The sequence below is a fragment of the Gigantopelta aegis genome, chromosome 4, assembly GCF_016097555.1.
Source record: "Gigantopelta aegis isolate Gae_Host chromosome 4, Gae_host_genome, whole genome shotgun sequence".
NCBI lineage: Eukaryota > Metazoa > Mollusca > Gastropoda > Neomphalida > Peltospiridae > Gigantopelta > Gigantopelta aegis.
Genome location: NC_054702.1, coordinates 84658101 through 84676705, shown reverse-complemented (window position 1 = coordinate 84676705; position 18605 = coordinate 84658101). Strand labels below are relative to the sequence as shown.

Genomic DNA, 18605 nt, shown 5'->3' with positions numbered 1-18605 from the left:
TAGCGAGGAACGAATATTAGCCTTGATTTATGAAGATGGCGGGAACATAACTGAAGACGTCGAACACCTCTTACGTTTTTGTCTACTATATAACGTAGTTCGAAATTTCCAGGAAGGTCCATTAATCACTGCACATGGAACATTATATCTGTCAATATTTTTCATTCTGTTGATCATACAGTTGTTACTGTTTTGTTTTTATTCATTTTTATTATTTGAATTTGCGTTTTACTGATAAAAAAAAAAACCCCGTCAACTTTCAAATTTCAATTCTGACTCCAATATCGTCCTTAAAGATCCTTGGTGGTCATAAAACCTACTGTAATACTGAACTACCGGTTGTAATATTTGCCCAATTAATTAACTATTATCATATAGCCTATAACCATTCCCCAAAGCTAATATACCTTACAATTTTGGCAATTGTAAATTCTTATTAGCGTTCCCCTACTTCTTTAGAAGAGTATGTTGTGCATATATACCAACACTGCAACAGTGCCCGGCGTCGATTTCAGGCAGTGATTAACAAATCGATATTACAGTTACATACGTTACATGCATTATAAGCAGTGAACGCACCTAAAGAAAATCAGTTGTCTTGAGTACACTGACTGTCATCAACTTTTCTTTTGTGAAAACAAATTGTAGATGCATATTCTAATACATCTAAAGTATACATTGGTGCGAGCCTACAGGCTACAGTTCGTTGAGGGCTCCAGATTGTAAACAACCATGGCAGGCACCGTGTCGGTGAAAGCAGTAGTCATCATTCGGACATTGCTGTATGCCGCCATTACCATCACCAGTTTTATTATATTCGTCCCAGTAGCAATCAGTATGGTGAGTGTGTTTGTTTTTATTGCATTACTCATGTCATTAACCTTATTTATAAATAGTTCCTTACAACTGAGCTGGTCAAAACGTACCCAAACCGAAACGTACCCAACCAAAACGTCCCAGATTTTGTAATCCAATGTGGAAAAACCACCCATTTCTGTGTCCGATTCGGACTAGACCTACAGGGTTTTTAAAAAAAAATGTATATGTATACGCAATTTTTGGTTAAAATGCACCCATGCCAATTAAGCTTTTCCCATTCCAACCAGTGTTTTAAATTAAGGCTATGGTATGTGTTAATTATGCTGTCTCGACTGGCCGGTAGGGATGGGGGGATGTATTTTTAATGCACGCACACGTGCGTGCACACACACACGTGCGTGCACACACACACACACACACACTAAGCCATTGACCAATAACCATTGTTGGATGTACATGTACATTGCTACGCAAGTTTAAGAGATCACTACACAATGTTAAAACATTAAACAGTAGTTGCTAAACCAATTTTCAGACTAGAAATATTGCTAATCAAGATTTTGAAAAAAAAAGTTTGCTGACTTACTTTGTGAACCCTTGTTACTATGTATAGACATATAGCAGTGGTGTAGGAAGGTGCCAAAGTGTGTGTGTGGTGGGGGGGGGGGCAGACATTTATATTTACACACTTTTACACTATTATAAAGCAAATATAAAGCAAAATATCTGAAAAGAGGAGGCCCCCCCCCCCCCCCCCCCCCCCCCCCCAGTTTCCTACACCAGTGTATAGCTAATAGCAACATATGAAACTGATACAAATTACAGCGTTAGCTTGGGTGACACCGCAGGGTTTTTTTTTAAATTAACGTGTTTATTTTTTAAATTTAAATGAAAGATGTAATCATTATAGTGTAACGATAATAACATACTAGTATATAGTAGCTTTCCAAAAGTTGGGGGCGGGATTTAGCTCAGTTGAGGTGCTTGCATTGCAGGATCGAATCACCTCGGTGGATCCATTCAGCTGATTGGTGTTTTTTTCTCGTTCCAACCAGTGCACCACAACTGGACAAAGGCCGTGGTATTTGCTTTCCTGTCTGTGGGAAAGTGCATATAAAAGATCCCTTGCTGACGAGTCAGAATTACCAAGTGTTTGACATCCAATAGCCGATGATTAATTAATCACTGTGCTCCAGTGGTGTTGTTAAACAAAATAAACTTTAACATTGTAAAAGTTGAAATCTATGAATTAAAAATTTGACAAATGAATTAATTAATATTTTGAACCTAAGTTATAATAGGTGGTTTGTGTTTTCTGTGTGAATATACATAATACATGTTATATTGTTTATGGATTTCTTCTTCTTTTTTCAGGGAAAATTCTCTGGTGATTGCTTGTTGTACAGCACAAAGGTAACAGGTATTCACATCACGTTTGGTTCAGAGTCAAACTGTGTCTATATAATAGCAACATCTGTGGTGTTCAACTTGGTCTTTGGCTTGGTGCTGACAGGATCCGGTGTTGTCACTCTCATTGGCCGACCAAATCCGCTGTGAGTATATTTCATACTTGATGCCTGAGGCAAAATGCAGGGGACATTTTGTTGCTAATCAATTTTCAAATGACTAGAAATATCGCTAATCAAGAATTTGAAAGCAGAATGTTCCCTCAATTGAGACACTTCCAATGGGAATGTTACATGTATTTTTTTCTAATCTTGCTAGACTCCAATATTAATCACTTACACGGGTAAGGAATGTCAAATCGTTTGGTTTATAACTTAATTGTAATGTTATTTTACAATCTGCAGTGCCAATGGAGTCAGAGATTTGGAGTGGGAATCTATTAACAGGCTGATTTAGACAATGTCTTCTACTTAAATCACTGAACAAAATATGCAGTTAATCATTCCTTCATTATAATATCTAAGAGGAAGCCAGGTCAGTTTAAAAGTAGTATCACTTGTAGTCTTTAATTCTTTGATGTGTACAATCACCAGTTTGTCTTACAATTAAAGCAGTCTTGTGTACACACATTTTTAATATTTAAATACTCAACTTTTGTTTTCTTGGCATGTTTCCTTTTTGATGTTATTTATAATTTATGTCACATTCGATTGCATGTTTAGGGAAATAGACAAAGTCTAACACTGACAGTATGCCACAAAGGAATGCAGCTGCACATTGAATTCCTGTATAAGAGATTACATGGACTAATTGTACCTTTATGACAAAACACTGAAGTTCTGAAGTTGTCTTCTGCATTTTGTAGCCAAATACAGGGAAAATATAGAATCCCTGGGGATTGGGGAAGAGTGGTTGCTGCAGCTTTAAAACATCTTGTATTTGTTAAATTATACTAACTACAAACCTTACAGTTTACAGCATTAGGAAGAATTACAATTCTTAAAACTTTAATAATACCTAAAATCACATATACTTATTAATATTATTACCAAATCCACCAAAATACATTATAGAAGATTTAAATAAAATGTTTTTCAAATTTATTTGGCTAAATCAACCCGAAAAAATTAAGCGAGATATATTAACACAAGATTACAAATATGATGTGTTAAAAAGGCCAAATATACATAATATTATGACCTCTTTAAAATTGTCTTGGATGAGAAGACTTTTTCTAAACAACACAAAATGGGTAAATTTATTTAAGTCAACCACCGGTCTGACTACAAAAGATCTTATTATTCATGTAGATTATTTCATTACATTAAAGCAGAAAAATATCCAAAATAGGTTTTGGAAAGATGTACCTATCAGCTGGCTGTTAATACAGAAAAACCATAATCTTAAAAATACAGAAGATATACAAGGACTGAATATTTGGTACAATACAAAAATACTAAAAGACAATAAACCATTTGTGTATATTAATTACTAGTATATAAACAAAGGGATTTTGTTCATAAATGACTTACTTGATGATGAAGGAAACATTTTTGATTATATTAGTTTTAAAGGAAGATATGACCTAAAGACAAACTTTTTAAATTACGCATCGCTAGTGAATGCTGTAAAATCTTTCTTACACTCATTACAAAACATTAGCAATACAACATTCACCCTACAAAAAGACCTATATTACCTTTTAAAATGAAAATTATGCTAAATGAAAATACGAGAAGTAAAGATTTGTACAATATTTTAAATAATAAATATGTAATACCAAAGTCACAAACAAAATATGCATCTAAGGGTTTAACATATGACTGTTGTATGTGAGAAAAGTTTTATGCTCTACCCTTCAAATGTGTAAAAGATACAAACCTTTTATGCTTTCAGTATCGATTGCTCCATCAGATTTTAGCTACAAATTGTTTCTTACATATGATACACTATGTAGATTCAAATAAGTGTAGTTTTTGTAAAAATGTCCCTGAAACCTTACAATACTTGTTTTATGATTGCAATAAAATAAAATATATATGGAATGCATTGGAGGAATGGATATTTGAACAAATGGGCATTAGAATTTCTCTGAATAAGCATACAGTTATGTTTGGTATGATAAACAGTGATATGAACCAAGTAATTAACTGGTTAATAATCAGTATAAAACATCACATTTATAGTATGAAAATTCTAAACAACAGTCTTACGGTAATTTTAATGTTATAAAAAAGAAATTGCAAAACAAATTTTAAATAGAAAGATATATTTATTTTAAAAATTGTGAGTATCAAAAATTTGACGAACGTTTTGGAAAGTGGCTTAACCTTTTTAGTGCTGATGGGCCTACATAAAATCCTAAATATTTCTTGTTATAAGGCTGGTAACCTTTTCTTTCTTTATAGTCTTTGCTTTAAAAATATAACAGAAAAAAAAACAATAAACAAAAACCCCAACAACTTTGTAACTTGTTTTCCATACTTCTTTTTGAACCTCGCCTATTTTTACCATACTTCATTCATATTTCTAGGATACCAAGTGATGTTCTTACTACATTAGACACCCATTTAAAGCAGTTATTTAAAAAAAAAACCCAAAAACATTTGGGTGTTGATAGACAAACCTTTCCTTTCTATCCTTTCTTTCCCTTTGTCCCTTTCTTTTCTCCCCTCTATGCTCGTTTTATCCATCCATTTTGACCCTCAGATCATTAAAAAAAAAAAAATATGGATATGCTTGTGCAATATAGACAACAAATGAAATGAATGTAACTACCATATGTATCATATATGTATGTATGTATGTATACATATGTATATATATGCCTGTATATGTATGTATATGTGTGTACATGTGTATGTGTGTATATATGTACATGTATATGTATGTGTGTATATGTATGTATATATGTATGTGTATGTCTGTGTATATGTATGTATGTATATGTGTATGTGTATGTATATATATATATATATATATATGTATGTGTGTATTTATATGTATGTGTATGTGTGCATATATGTATATATGAAAGAAGTTATAATTTTATTATTATTGTACATTTGTAAGACGATGACTCAAGGCACCCCAACCTTGACATTGCCAGTGATCTGGGGTAATAAATATTTTTTTTTAAAAGACTACAAACCAAGATGTTGTTTGTAGGAGTGACCTGACCAGCTTGCCGTTCCTTCTGAATGTGTTTCTCGACGGACTTAGCTGTGCTTTCATCTTCATATCTGGCTGCATCCTCAGTGTCGGGCTCAAGGAAACGTGTGATGCTATTACTAGTGGAAGGTCTGATTAAGTATTTTAAGTAATGTTTTTAAGTTATTTCTAGATATGTAGTTTTTTCCATCAGTAATTTGTTCTTTACAGGGCTCACCTTGTCCATTGCCAAATTAGTCAATTTTCTTATTGAAAGTGGTTACAACATTTAGTATTTGACTAATCAAATTATCCTCAAATTAATTACATTTTAATAATTGCAGGAAATGCTCTGAAAATTGTCTAAACAAACATTTGTTACAGTGTGAACCCTATTTCTATCTTAACTTCAGAGCTTTTATGTTTCCATAACTAAAAGGCTCACCCATAGTGTAGATTTGGTATAGAACTGGCTTGGTGCATATAAAACTTTTAGAGTCTAGACTCGAGACTCTGAGACAATAATGTCATGGAAACACCATACAAATTGTATGCATGTGACATCATTAGAGATTGAGTTTGGACTCGAAAAGTTTCATAAGCACAGGCCCATATGCCATTCAGGGTATATATCCTCCAGGGGAAAAGCTGTGTGTGTATTACACAAGGTATATCAGGGTGTACCCTCTGGGGGGGGGGGGGGGGGGGGGGGGTAGTTTTGTTTTACTCCAGAAAATAGCATACACATCTCAGTTTAGTTTGTATAGTGTTCATTTGTTTATAAAAAGTAGTGCCCCACTAGGATTTTGATCAGGGTACGGCCCTGTATATGTTTAACTGAGCTAGATCCCGCCCCTTTAGGACAGGCTAAAGGCTAGTGGTTATAAAGTAAGAGAAGTTGATGTAGCAAGGCTCACACTGGAGCAACTTTAGTTTTAGTCAGTTTTCGTATGTAATATGTAGAGTATTTCATTGAAAAATATATTCAATAGTGGTTAATATAAAGAAACATTTATTAGTTCAAGAAAAATAGTAACCACTTTTTATTACAAAAAAAGTAATTAGCAATTGGCTAACCAGGAGAGTCCTATGTAGTGGTCTTAAAGCTTTGTGTGAATTGTGAGTGCTTAATAATATGGCCTGTAATTTATGGAAACCTGTATATAGATTATTTCAAAGCCTAACTCTTAAAGGGACATACCCTAGTTTTTAAACACTAAGGCATATTTTTTACTATTATAACCGTTTTTGATAATTAAATCATACTTTACTTAGATTTTATTGTTTAGATTATCAATTTCTGTACATTCGAAGTGTTTTTGGTCATCCTGGTGTTTTTAATATCACAAAATGCATTTGTTATATTTTAAAAACGCATGTGTGTCTGAGAAATAAGTCATGGAGTCGAGTTTTAGTCTATTTTTAGAGGGTATTTCACCATTTAAAAGTCACAGACTCATGTTTTACTTAATTGTAACTTTATCCAAATGTATTACAGGTTTGTAGATTAACTAAACTTAGTGTTAATTTTCACGGGTTAAAACTAAAAGTTAACCAATGCAACTGGTTGCATAAATTTTCAAATCCAACATCTTGTTTTGACAAACATGCTTTAGGGAACTGGCTTTCCTATCTACATTCAGATATAATTATATTGTGTGCGTATTACCTGTACATATAGAACAGAATGAATGTCCATGTGATTAGGTGAAGGGAAAAACCCTCCTTTGATGATATATCATAATATATGTAGCACATTAATTCATAACCAATTGCATAATTATGTATCTTATAACTTAGTTAGTGCTAATAAACAGAGTTTTCTGTTTAATTTAATTTCAGCTGTTCATCTGCTGCTGTTAAGGTTTCTGGTGGCAGTACCTATTTCTTCTATGGCCATTTGTCTACAGCACAGGTACATGTACAAAACGCATATTTGTGTGTGCACACATTCACATCAGAGTGTTTGTGTTAGACTGGATTACCACTGAGGTGTCCATCATAGGCGTACAGTCTTCTATTTTTGTTGGGGTGGGGGGGCAGGCTGATTTTTGCCCGAATTGAAAAAAAATTCACGAATCTGAATAGCAACATTTATTTATATTAGCATTACTGCCAAACAGCTATATAGGGTTGCAAACGAAGCACTACATATTTTTACATGGATTACAGCTAATTTTGAAGGTAGAATTATGGAAATACATGGTAAAAAGGTCTCAGGTTAGCACATTTAACCGAATATATCTATAATTTTTGCCCAAATTTGAGGTTTTGCTCCATCCCTGCCCTCCCGTCTTGTACGCTTATGGTGTCAATTGCTTTTGTCACATTTGTCTTTTGTTATTAATGGATTTCAATTTTTGGTGATACAAACGACAATTGTTTCCATATTTGGTATGTTTTTACTTGCATGGTTTTATATCTGCATGTTCTTTTCTCACAAAATGGTATTACTTGCTATACATTCATCCATTCCTTATCAACAGAACTAATAAAGGGCTGGAGTAGTAAGACACATACATCTATTGAGTTTAAGCTGTAATTTGCATAAGACTGATAGGTACAGGGTTCGCAATCCGGTACGAGCTCCCAACCAGAGCAAATTTTATCGACTCAGTGGGTAGGTGTAAGACCACTACTGTGATTACATCCTCTTCTCTCTCACTAACCACTAACAATGAACAGCTAACCCACTATCCTGGACAGATAGCTGAGGTGTGTGATTACACCCTCTTCTCTCTCACTAACCACTAACAGTGAACAGCTAACCCACTATCCTGGACAGATAGCTGAGGTGTGTGATTACACCCTCTTCTCTCTCACTAACCACTAACAGTGAACAGCTAACCCACTATCCTGGACAGATAGCCGAGGTGTGTGACTACACCCTCTTCTCTCTCACTAACCACTAACAGTGAACAGCTAACCCACTATCCTGGACAGATAGCCGAGGTGTGTGACTACACCCTCTTCTCTCTCACTAACCACTAACAGTGAACAGCTAACCCACTATCCTGGACAGATAGCCGAGGTGTGTGATTACACCCTCTTCTCTCTCACTAACCACTAACAATGAACAGCTAACCCACTATCCTGGACAGATAGCCGAGGTGTGTGATTACACCCTCTTCTCTCTCACTAACCACTAACAATGAACAGCTAACCCACTATCCTGGACAGATAGCCGAGGTGTGTGATTACACCCTCTTCTCTCTCACTAACCACTAACAATGAACAGCTAACCCACTATCCTGGACAGATAGCCGAGGTGTGTGATTACACCCTCTTCTCTCTCACTAACCACTAACAATGAACAGCTAACGCACTATCCTGGACAGATAGCCGAGGTGTGTGATTACACCCTCTTCTCTCTCACTAACCACTAACAGTGAACAGCTAACCCACTATCCTGGACAGATAGCCGAGGTGTGTGATTACACCCTCTTCTCTCTCACTAACCAATAACAGTGAACAGCTAACCCACTATCCTGGACAGATAGCCGAGGTGTGTGATTACACCCTCTTCTCTCTCACTAACCACGAACAGTGAACAGCTAACCCACTATCCTGGACAGATAGCTGAGGTGTGTGCTCAGGACAGTGTGCTTGAACCTTAATTGGATAGAAGCACGAACACCTAATACCCAGTGATCAAACAATGTGCTGAGGTGTTAATACATTGTTCTTTATTTAAGAATATACCATTGTTTTAAGATGCCCAGTGATCAAACAATGTGCTGAGGTGTTAATACATTGTTCTTTATGTAAGAATATACCATTGTTTTAAGATACCCAGTGATAAAACAATGTGCTGAGCTCTGACCCTGTTAATGTTTTCTTTATTTAAGAATATACCATTGTTTTAAGATGCCCAGTGATCAAACAATGTGCTGAGGTGTTAATACATTGTTCTTTATTTAAGAATATACCATTGTTTTAAGATGCCCAGTGATAAAACAATGTGCTGAGGTGTTAATACATTGTTCTTTATGTAAGAATATACCATTGTTTTAAGATGCCCAGTGATAAAACAATGTGCTGAGCTCTGACCCTGTTAATGTTTTCTTTATGTAAGAATATACCATTGTTTTAAGATGCCCAGTGATAAAACAATGTGCTGAGGTGTTAATACATTGTTCTTTATTTAAGAATATACCATTGTTTTAAGATGCCCAGTGATAAAACAATGTGCTGAGGTGTTAATACATTGTTCTTTATTTAAGAATATACCATTGTTTTAAGATGCCCAGTGATAAAACAATGTGCTGAGGTGTTAATACATTGTTCTTTATTTAAGAATATACCATTGTTTTAAGATGCCCAGTGATCAAACAATGTGCTGAGGTGTTAATACATTGTTCTTTATGTAAGAATATACCATTGTTTTAAGATGCCCAGTGATAAAACAATGTGCTGAGCTCTGACCCTGTTAATGTTTTCTTTATGTAAGAATATACCATTGTTTTAAGATGCCCAGGGATAAAACAATGTGCTGAGCTCTGACCCTGTTAATGTTTTCTTTATTTAAGAATATACCATTGTTTTAAGATACCCAGTGATAAAACAATGTGCTGAGGTGTTAATACATTGTTCTTTATGTAAGAATATACCATTGTTTTAAGATGCCCAGTGATAAAACAATGTGCTGAGCTCTGACCCTGTTAATGTTTTCTTTATGTAAGAATATACCATTGTTTTAAGATGCCCAGTGATAAAACAATGTGCTGAGGTGTTAATACATTGTTCTTTACGTAAGAATATACCATTGTTTTAAGATGCCCAGTGATAAAACAATGTGCTGAGCTCTGACCCTGTTAATGTTTTCTTTATGTAAGAATATACCATTGTTTTAAGATGCCCAGTGATAAAACAATGTGCTGAGGTGTTAATACATTGTTCTTTATTTAAGAATATACCATTGTTTTAATATGCCCAGTGATAAAACAATGTGCTGAGGTGTTAATACATTGTTCTTTATTTAAGAATATACCATTGTTTTAAGATGCCCAGTGATAAAACAATGTGCTGAGGTGTTAATACATTGTTCTTTATGTAAGAATATACCATTGTTTTAAGATGCCCAGTGATAAAACAATGTGCTGAGCTCTGACCCTGTTAATGTTTTCTTTATTTAAGAATATACCATTGTTTTAAGATGCCCAGTGATAAAACAATGTGCTGAGGTGTTAATACATTGTTCTTTATGTAAGAATATACCATTGTTTTAAGATGCCCAGTGATAAAACAATGTGCTGAGCTCTGACCCTGTTAATGTTTTCTTTATTTAAGAATATACCATTGTTTTAAGATGCCCAGTGATAAAAACAATGTGCTGAGCTCTGACCCTGTTAATGTTTTCTTTATGTAAGAATATACCATTGTTTTAAGATGCCCAGTGATAAAACAATGTGCTGAGCTCTGACCCTGTTAATGTTTTCTTTATGTAAGAATATACCATTGTTTTAAGATGCCCAGTGATAAAACAATGTGCTGAGCTCTGACCCTGTTAATGTTTTCTTTATTTAAGAATATACCATTGTTTTAAGATGCCCAGTGATAAAACAATGTGTTGAGCTCTGACCTTGTTAATATGGGGTTTTTTAATTTAAGAATATACCATTGGTTTAAGATACCCAGTGATCAAACAATGTGCTGAGGTGTTTATACGTTTTTCTTTATTTAAGAATATACCATTGTTTTAAGATGCCCAGTGATAAAACAATATGCTGACGTGTTACTAAATGTTTCTTTATTCTCAGAATACACCATTGTTTTAATATGTTGTTCCTGTATTTTTCTTCAGGTGGCTGTGTGGGTGTCCTTTATTCTGTGGCTTGCCCAACTTGGTGTAGCTCTGTTCACACTGTGGAGACTTGGTAAACTGTGTTGTGGGAGATACACAACCAGCAGTGAAACTCCAACTCAACAAACCCCTACTAATCAGTTCTAAGATTAAACAAGTAAGCAGTGAAACTCAAAGGTCTAATCAGTTTAATACAAAAAAGTTAGCAGCAGTGGAATTCAATTCAACTCATTCTGCAACTCCTAAGCAATTCTAACATACCTGTATATGAACATGTTGGCAACAGTGAAACTACAACTGAACAGACTTGATTGGTAACTTAGTTTCCATGGCACCAGTCCATAGTCCTCGGACGTGCAATGGCTACAGGGAACTGCCCTCTCCCAGCTCGAAAGATTATGCTACAATTTTGAAAGTTATCTTAGTGCTACGATATTGTTAAACCATTGTAGGCTATGATATCAATGTATTGGCAACATAAATATTCATAGCGAGGTATAAATGGTGGCATTATATTATAATTAAAATTAGTGTCAATGTTCCATGCTTCCATATCAAGTCCTACACGTGTATTCACAGAGATGTAACTCTGTCATAATCTAGCTGATCAACCAGCTGCCAGGTGCAGACATTTCTTTTTGCTGTTATTATATTACACTGTAATTCATCTACATAGCCGTATATGTGTTAAGTGTATATGTTTATATACATGTATTACCCAGCGGGCACTCATTACCAGGGAAATAAAAAAAAAAATCACTGAAAAATTATTATGTATTGGTTTAATAGGTTATTTGATTGGATAATTCAGTTCACTTGACAAAGGAATGGGCACGTACTAAATCGGACACAACATGCATAGACCTTGACAGTGCTGTAGAAGCAGTAGTAAATTCTGAGACCTGTAGGATGATCATACTTAAAGAATTATGTTAGAGCAATATGTTTTATAAACTAAACACTGATTAAAGTAAATATGTATTAATACATGTATGTACAGACTCCGTTCTTGCTTTGGTATAGTCTGTTTCTAAATAATCAATACATAGAGCGTAGAAACCAATTCAGGCTGGGGTAATAATTAGAATATTAAATTTGCTACTATGTATTATCAAGTTTAAGTCCCTCATGAAATAAGTCTACTTATATATGTATAGGTCTATGCAGTTTGATTTACCAAAATTGTATTATTTCTATTTTCCGAGGAAAACATCACATATTTCTATTTTCTAAAGCCAAGTACTCCCACCACCTTTTCTCCAAAATATTATGGTTATGTTACTGTTGTACAGATCTGAGAGCATACATGTAGCTGTATATACAAACACATATACATAAGAATACAAAAAGTTTAATTATGAATCTTCGTTGTGGCAGCTTAATTTTGTTACAATATCTTATATAGTCATAGTAAAATGTGACTGGACTATATACTTATTGTATTCGTTATTTACTTTTTACTTCATGAACATTCTTAACTAGTATTAAACTTTTAATAAAAATATATTTTATTAATTTCCTATTTTTTAAAACATTTTATTGTTAAAATTTGTTTTCAAATTATGTCCATTGCATTTTTTGAAATGTGTATTAGTAACCCATTGATAGGGGTTTTGTTGTTTTTTAAACCACCATCTTATACATATACATATACATATGCATACACATACACATACACATGCACATATACAAATATTACATATACATATACATATACAGTGTACATGGGTTTAAATTCTTTCTCTTGTTTATAACAACTGGAACATTCCTTCAAATAGACTTCTAATTTGTGATCAAATGGCTTGATATGGTGAATTTAAAAATATATTTTTCGTATTGCACAACTGTATTCTATATTGTGATGGATTTGGCACATCGATGTGCCCGGTCCTGTTCACTGTTAATTGGCACTATATGCAAAATTTTATATTCCAGTCGATATTTGATATGTATACACTTTCTCTTGTTTTGAATAACGTTCTGACATTCCTTCAACAAACTGTGTACTGCAGACCACGTTTTCGTCACCATACATGCAAGAGTCAGTCTTGTATAAAAATGTATAATGCTTTAAGACATTCCATAAATTTCTCTTTGCTAAGCAGCATTTGAATATGAGAATACTTACATTTATTTTATTCTACTGTTTGACACATTTCTCTTTTTATTAATTTTATTTGATACAAAAATTATAATGGTTTATATATTAATTTGTCTTCGGAACTTTTGAATAGAGGAATAGAATCTGTATTCATGCTCGGTAATTATAAGCTAGAATTTTACTAAAGATATGCCATCATGTTGTATACAATTGTGAGGATGTCTGTATTTGGACTTCATACAAACATTGGTTATAAAAACATGTTCATATTATTTTAATGATCCATCAACAGAATTACGATGTGGTATTCCTTGTTATTTTTAAAGATCATCACATTTACTGCCTGGTACTTTATTATAGTGATAAATAATTCATATTCTCAAGTCATATTTATAGATCTACATACAATTATTGTTACAGTCATGTAGTTTATTTAGTATTCGTTAAAACTAGTATATAGTGATTTAAATATTACATTTTATGTCAATGTAATATGATGATTCATCATGTTTGGTATCGTATTTTATACATGAATAAATATTTGTTGTACAACGGTTTTCATTGAGATGAGATGCTGGGGGATTTTGTGTTCAAAGTATACTGAATAACAAATGAAAAGTGAATAGTTTAATATAAAGTTTGTTTTGTTTAATGGCACCACTAGAGCACATTGATTTATTAATCATCGGCTATTGGATGTGAAACATTTGGTAATTTTTATATATAAGGAAACTTGCTACATTTTTCCATTAATAGGAAGGGATCTTCAATATGCACCATACAGACAGGATAGCACATACCACATCCTTGATATACCAGCACTGCCTGAAATAGTCCAATGGGTCACTGACGGGGATTGATCCTAGACCGACCATGCATCAAGCAATCGCTTTACCACTGAGCTATGCCCCGCCCCAGTTTATCATATAGAGGCAGTTTCATGGGGTTTTTTTTAAATATGAGTGATGTGTGAAAACTATCTTTTCACAAATTGCAAAGTAATCGGTGAAAATATGGTTTTCACACTTAACGAGTTTACATAAAAATTGTTTTCGAAAAAACCCCACGATGAATTGTCTATTATGTAAGTCTTTCCCAATTTTGATATTTTTCACCTATCCTATCAAAAACATGCAACATCACAATATATTTGTTGCACTGGGACTTTTACATAAAATGTACTAGTACTGAACCATCAACTTTTTAAAAGAAATATGAGGAAATATCTTTATTTAATTATTAAAATAATATTTTAATTCTACTGCTATGCAAGCATACCTGATAAAGCGATCCTCAAAAAACCCAAGACATGATTCGTATTGCAAGTTAAACTTTCACTTACATTTAACAAGAGGTCATTGTGTCATTATTATTTAGTTTTGTACTCAGTTTTAGATATTTTATCGTAATTGCACTTTATATCAATTTTAAATAGATACAATTGTTAAAATTACATATATTGTTTCCATGCTTCAAACTTAAAAACGAAGCGACAATGAACTCAGTAATTGAAACGTAATAATTTTTAAGGGAGATTGAATCGTGAATTTGTTCACAAAAATATAAATATGCATTTTATATATTTACTCGACTAAAATACAGTGAAAATATGACTTCATCGAATCTCACTTTTGCATGAGGCACGAATTAGATTGCATTTTTCAACAATTATATTTCAATTTTAAAAAATCATAAACAATAACAAGTTTATAAAGTTTATTCTTTCCAAAATACCAGTGGACATTTGTATATAAAATATATATCACAAGGAAGTGACACCACCTTGATTTTGTCCAATACCAGATAAGCATACAGTGATACATGTACATGTCAAATCATTAAACATATACTCAACCAAAAAAGTATTGCATTTTTGATCATAATGTATACATTTTGCAATATTGAAAGAAATGCAAGTAATCACCGTGTTTAATCCAGCATACTGTTTGATTGTCAATCTGTTTTTTCTGGAAAGTTTTCCACTTCCTGTCTTTGCTCGTGCACAGTCTGAACATAACATAACATGAAAATCACGTGCATGATTAAGCATAAGCCTTGATTTTCAACTGGCAGACCTGTATCTAATGTGAAACGATAGGGACTCCGTCCATCAATGTCCGAAAACCAACGCCATGAGGCCATTGGTAGACTTGCTGCTGGTGAAAGTGTTAGGAACGTTGCTCGTCACTTTAATGTCCACCCGACGACAATACTGCGTCTACGGTATCGTTTGCAACAAACTAGTGCAGTAAAAGACGGACGTTGCTCCGGTCGGCCACGTGCGACAACGCAAAGAGTAAAGTTTGTTTTATTTAACGACGCCACTAGAGCACATTGATTTTTTACCTTATCATCGGCTATTGGACGTCAAACATATGGTCATTCTGACACTGTTTTTTTAGAGGAAACCCGCTGTCAACATATAGGCTACTCTTTTACGACAGGCAGCAAGGGATCTTTTATTTGCGCTTCCCACAGGCAAGATAGAACAAACCATGGCCTTTGTTGAACCAGTTATGGATCACTGGTCGGTGCAAGTAGTTTACACCTACCCACTGAGCCTTGCGGAGCACTCACTCAGGGTTTGGAGTCGGTATCTGGATTAAAAATCCCATGCCTCGACTGGGATCTGAACCCAGTACCTACAAGCCTGTAGACCGATGGCCTAACCACGACGCCACCAAGGCCGGTCCAACGCAAAGAGAGGACCGGTATTTAGTGACATCATCACGCCGCCGTAGATTCCAAGGTGCTCCCAAGTTGGCGGCCGACTTATGACTGGCACAATGGTTCACCCTCAAACCATTCGTAATTGACTCCATGACGCTGGTTTAAGAGCTCGTCACCCTGTAGAAGGGGTTCCATTAACACGACGTCATGTCGCAGAATGCTTGAGGTGGGCCAGGATTCATCAGCAGTGGCATCTTAGACAGTGGAACGAAGTCTTGTTCACAGATGAATCCCGATTCTGTCTAGAGTTTGTGGATGGTAGACTAAGAGCATGGCTCATCAAGGCGAACGTTACGACGCTGCAAACATCATCGAGCTTGACATATACGGCAGAGGCAGCATCTGGGTGGGAATCCATTACAACGGCAAAACTGACCTGGTTACTGTTAATGGAACATTAACTGCACAACGATGTTGTGACGAAATCATTACACCTGTTGTCTTGCCATTTATGCAACGCAACCCTATGTTCACATTCCAGTAAGACAATGCCCGCCCTCATTCCGCCCACATAACTAATGAACTTTTGCAGAGAAATCACATTCAAGTCTTACACTGGCCAGCCAGATCCCCCGACCTTTCCCCCATTAAACACATGTTGGACATCTTGGGTCGAGGATTACGAGAACATCACCCACAACTGAACACTCTTCGTGACCTTGAACTGGCGTTACGTCAAGAATGGAACCAAACTGCTGCAGTAGAAGTTCATAGGCTTACATCCAGCATGAGACGTCATTGTACAGCCGTTATTCGCCAAAATGGTCGGCATACAAGATATTGTCATTTGTGACAAAATCACATTTTTGTACCCTCCTGTTTAACAATGAAGTATCCGTCAATAAACATCTGTTCATAAACGTAAATTTACTTCCAGGCTTTTCAAATAATCCATTTTACTTAATTAACTTAATTTGACTGGTTTTAGACAAATAATATAAAGTTTGAAGACGATTTAGTGGGAACTCCAATACTTTTTTGGTTGAGTATATGTCACACAAAACCACATCATTAAAGCACCAATAAAGATGGAATTATATATGGAATGTTATTTGGCATGCATTAAAATTAAAACATTACTTCATTTTTATAAACTGACACATCAAACAAAGCAAAAGTAAACGTGCATAAATCAGGGTTCAAATCTGGCTGAAATACTTAGCAGACATTAGGTCAGGTCAGGTCAGAGGGTTTAAAATGCATATTCAGAGCAAGCTGTTGTAGTGCACGCCTGTCCTGGGCACAGGTGCCGGCTCCTCCGTCCAGGACAGGAAAGGTGGGGGTGATGGAAGGAAGGACCACCTGCACTAGAAGGTGCAAGGGAGCACCAGCAGTCCGGCCGAAGCCGGTAGCAAGTGGAATGGGTGCTATGGGTTTTTTAATTTGGAAGGAGCGGTCAGAATTTAGCCAAAGAGAATGGGAGCGCATTTTGAATGAAGGAAATTTGGCGCATTTTGAATGAAGGAAATTTGGCGCATTTTTGAATGGTCGATCGAAAGATAAAGTCAGGAGCTATGTATAGGTTTTGATATTAGTGAGTTGAGAGTAGCTCGATACTTAGACCTATTGATGCTGGGGTGTCTCCCTAGGTTGCCCGTAGGGCCCTTAGAAAGGGCCTGACTAGCGGACATTCAGTACAGCATGGTATAAATGCAAAATTATTGCCAGTCCCATGGGACAGCAGGCAATAAGATCCCTGCATAAATTACAACAAACATTGTATATTAAGAACAAGCATTCTAAGAGTACACGTTTTTTTTTGTATCTCTCTAAGTTCAAGGGCCATAACTGTAAAAAGAAATTGGTAAGTAGCCATGAAAGTCAAAACTTGATCTGTAAGTGTAACATAACATAATGAAGGTACACACAAAATATTACCTCATTATCTCAAGGCATTGTGAAAAAAATAAAAATATATGTGGGACAGACAGATGGAAAGATAGAGATAAAATCTATAGTCCCCTACGATTCACCGGTAGGACGACTAAAAAGATATACCTTTATAAAAAAAAATTAAAAATTAAAAAAAAGTTGTAATAACACTGAGAAATATTTGAAGAGAAATGTATATCAGCAGGAAAATAAAACATTAACTATATCAGAATTGTGAACTACAAGTTGATTGTCGAAATATTTATTATCTTTCACACAGTTTTGTACTATATGTGAAACATAATGGCAATATTCAATGATTGGTAGGTCGAATAAAACATCGTTTGTAAAGAAACCAAAGTGATATCCTAAAGAATAAAAAGGCACAAAAATATTTTGAATTGTATTACCTACTTGTCTAAAAGTATTATCAACATACCCGGTACATTAAAGCCTTTCGGTAGATCATATATTTAACAACAGGCAACATCCATTTGCCAGTCCACTTTATTGAATAAATATTGTTTTAAAAAACAACAGTCCAGTCTGCCTAGACAACTCTGCTATTAATCTTTTTTCAGTTTTTAAAAACTAGAAAAGTTAAAATAATAGTCGACAAATATATAGTTTAGTAAATTTATTGACTTATTTTCACGGTTATACCCTGTACCAGTACTTATTTTGAATTGTTTTGGTCAATAATTCTAGATTGAAAAAGAAAAG

General features: G+C 34.7%; 1 protein-coding gene across 1 annotated transcript; it reads left to right on the top strand.

Annotated features, from left to right (window-relative positions):
* The first annotated feature begins 585 nt into the window (after nt 1–585).
* On the top strand, nt 586–15697 carry LOC121371268 (transmembrane protein 179B-like). The gene is made up of 5 exons (XM_041497027.1): nt 586–840; nt 2194–2372; nt 5395–5526; nt 7219–7291; nt 11180–15697. The coding sequence occupies exons 1-5, from the start codon at nt 733–735 to the stop codon at nt 11324–11326; spliced, it is 639 nt and encodes a 212-aa protein (XP_041352961.1). The 5' UTR covers nt 586–732; the 3' UTR covers nt 11327–15697.
* Nucleotides 15698–18605: the final 2908 nt, after the last annotated feature.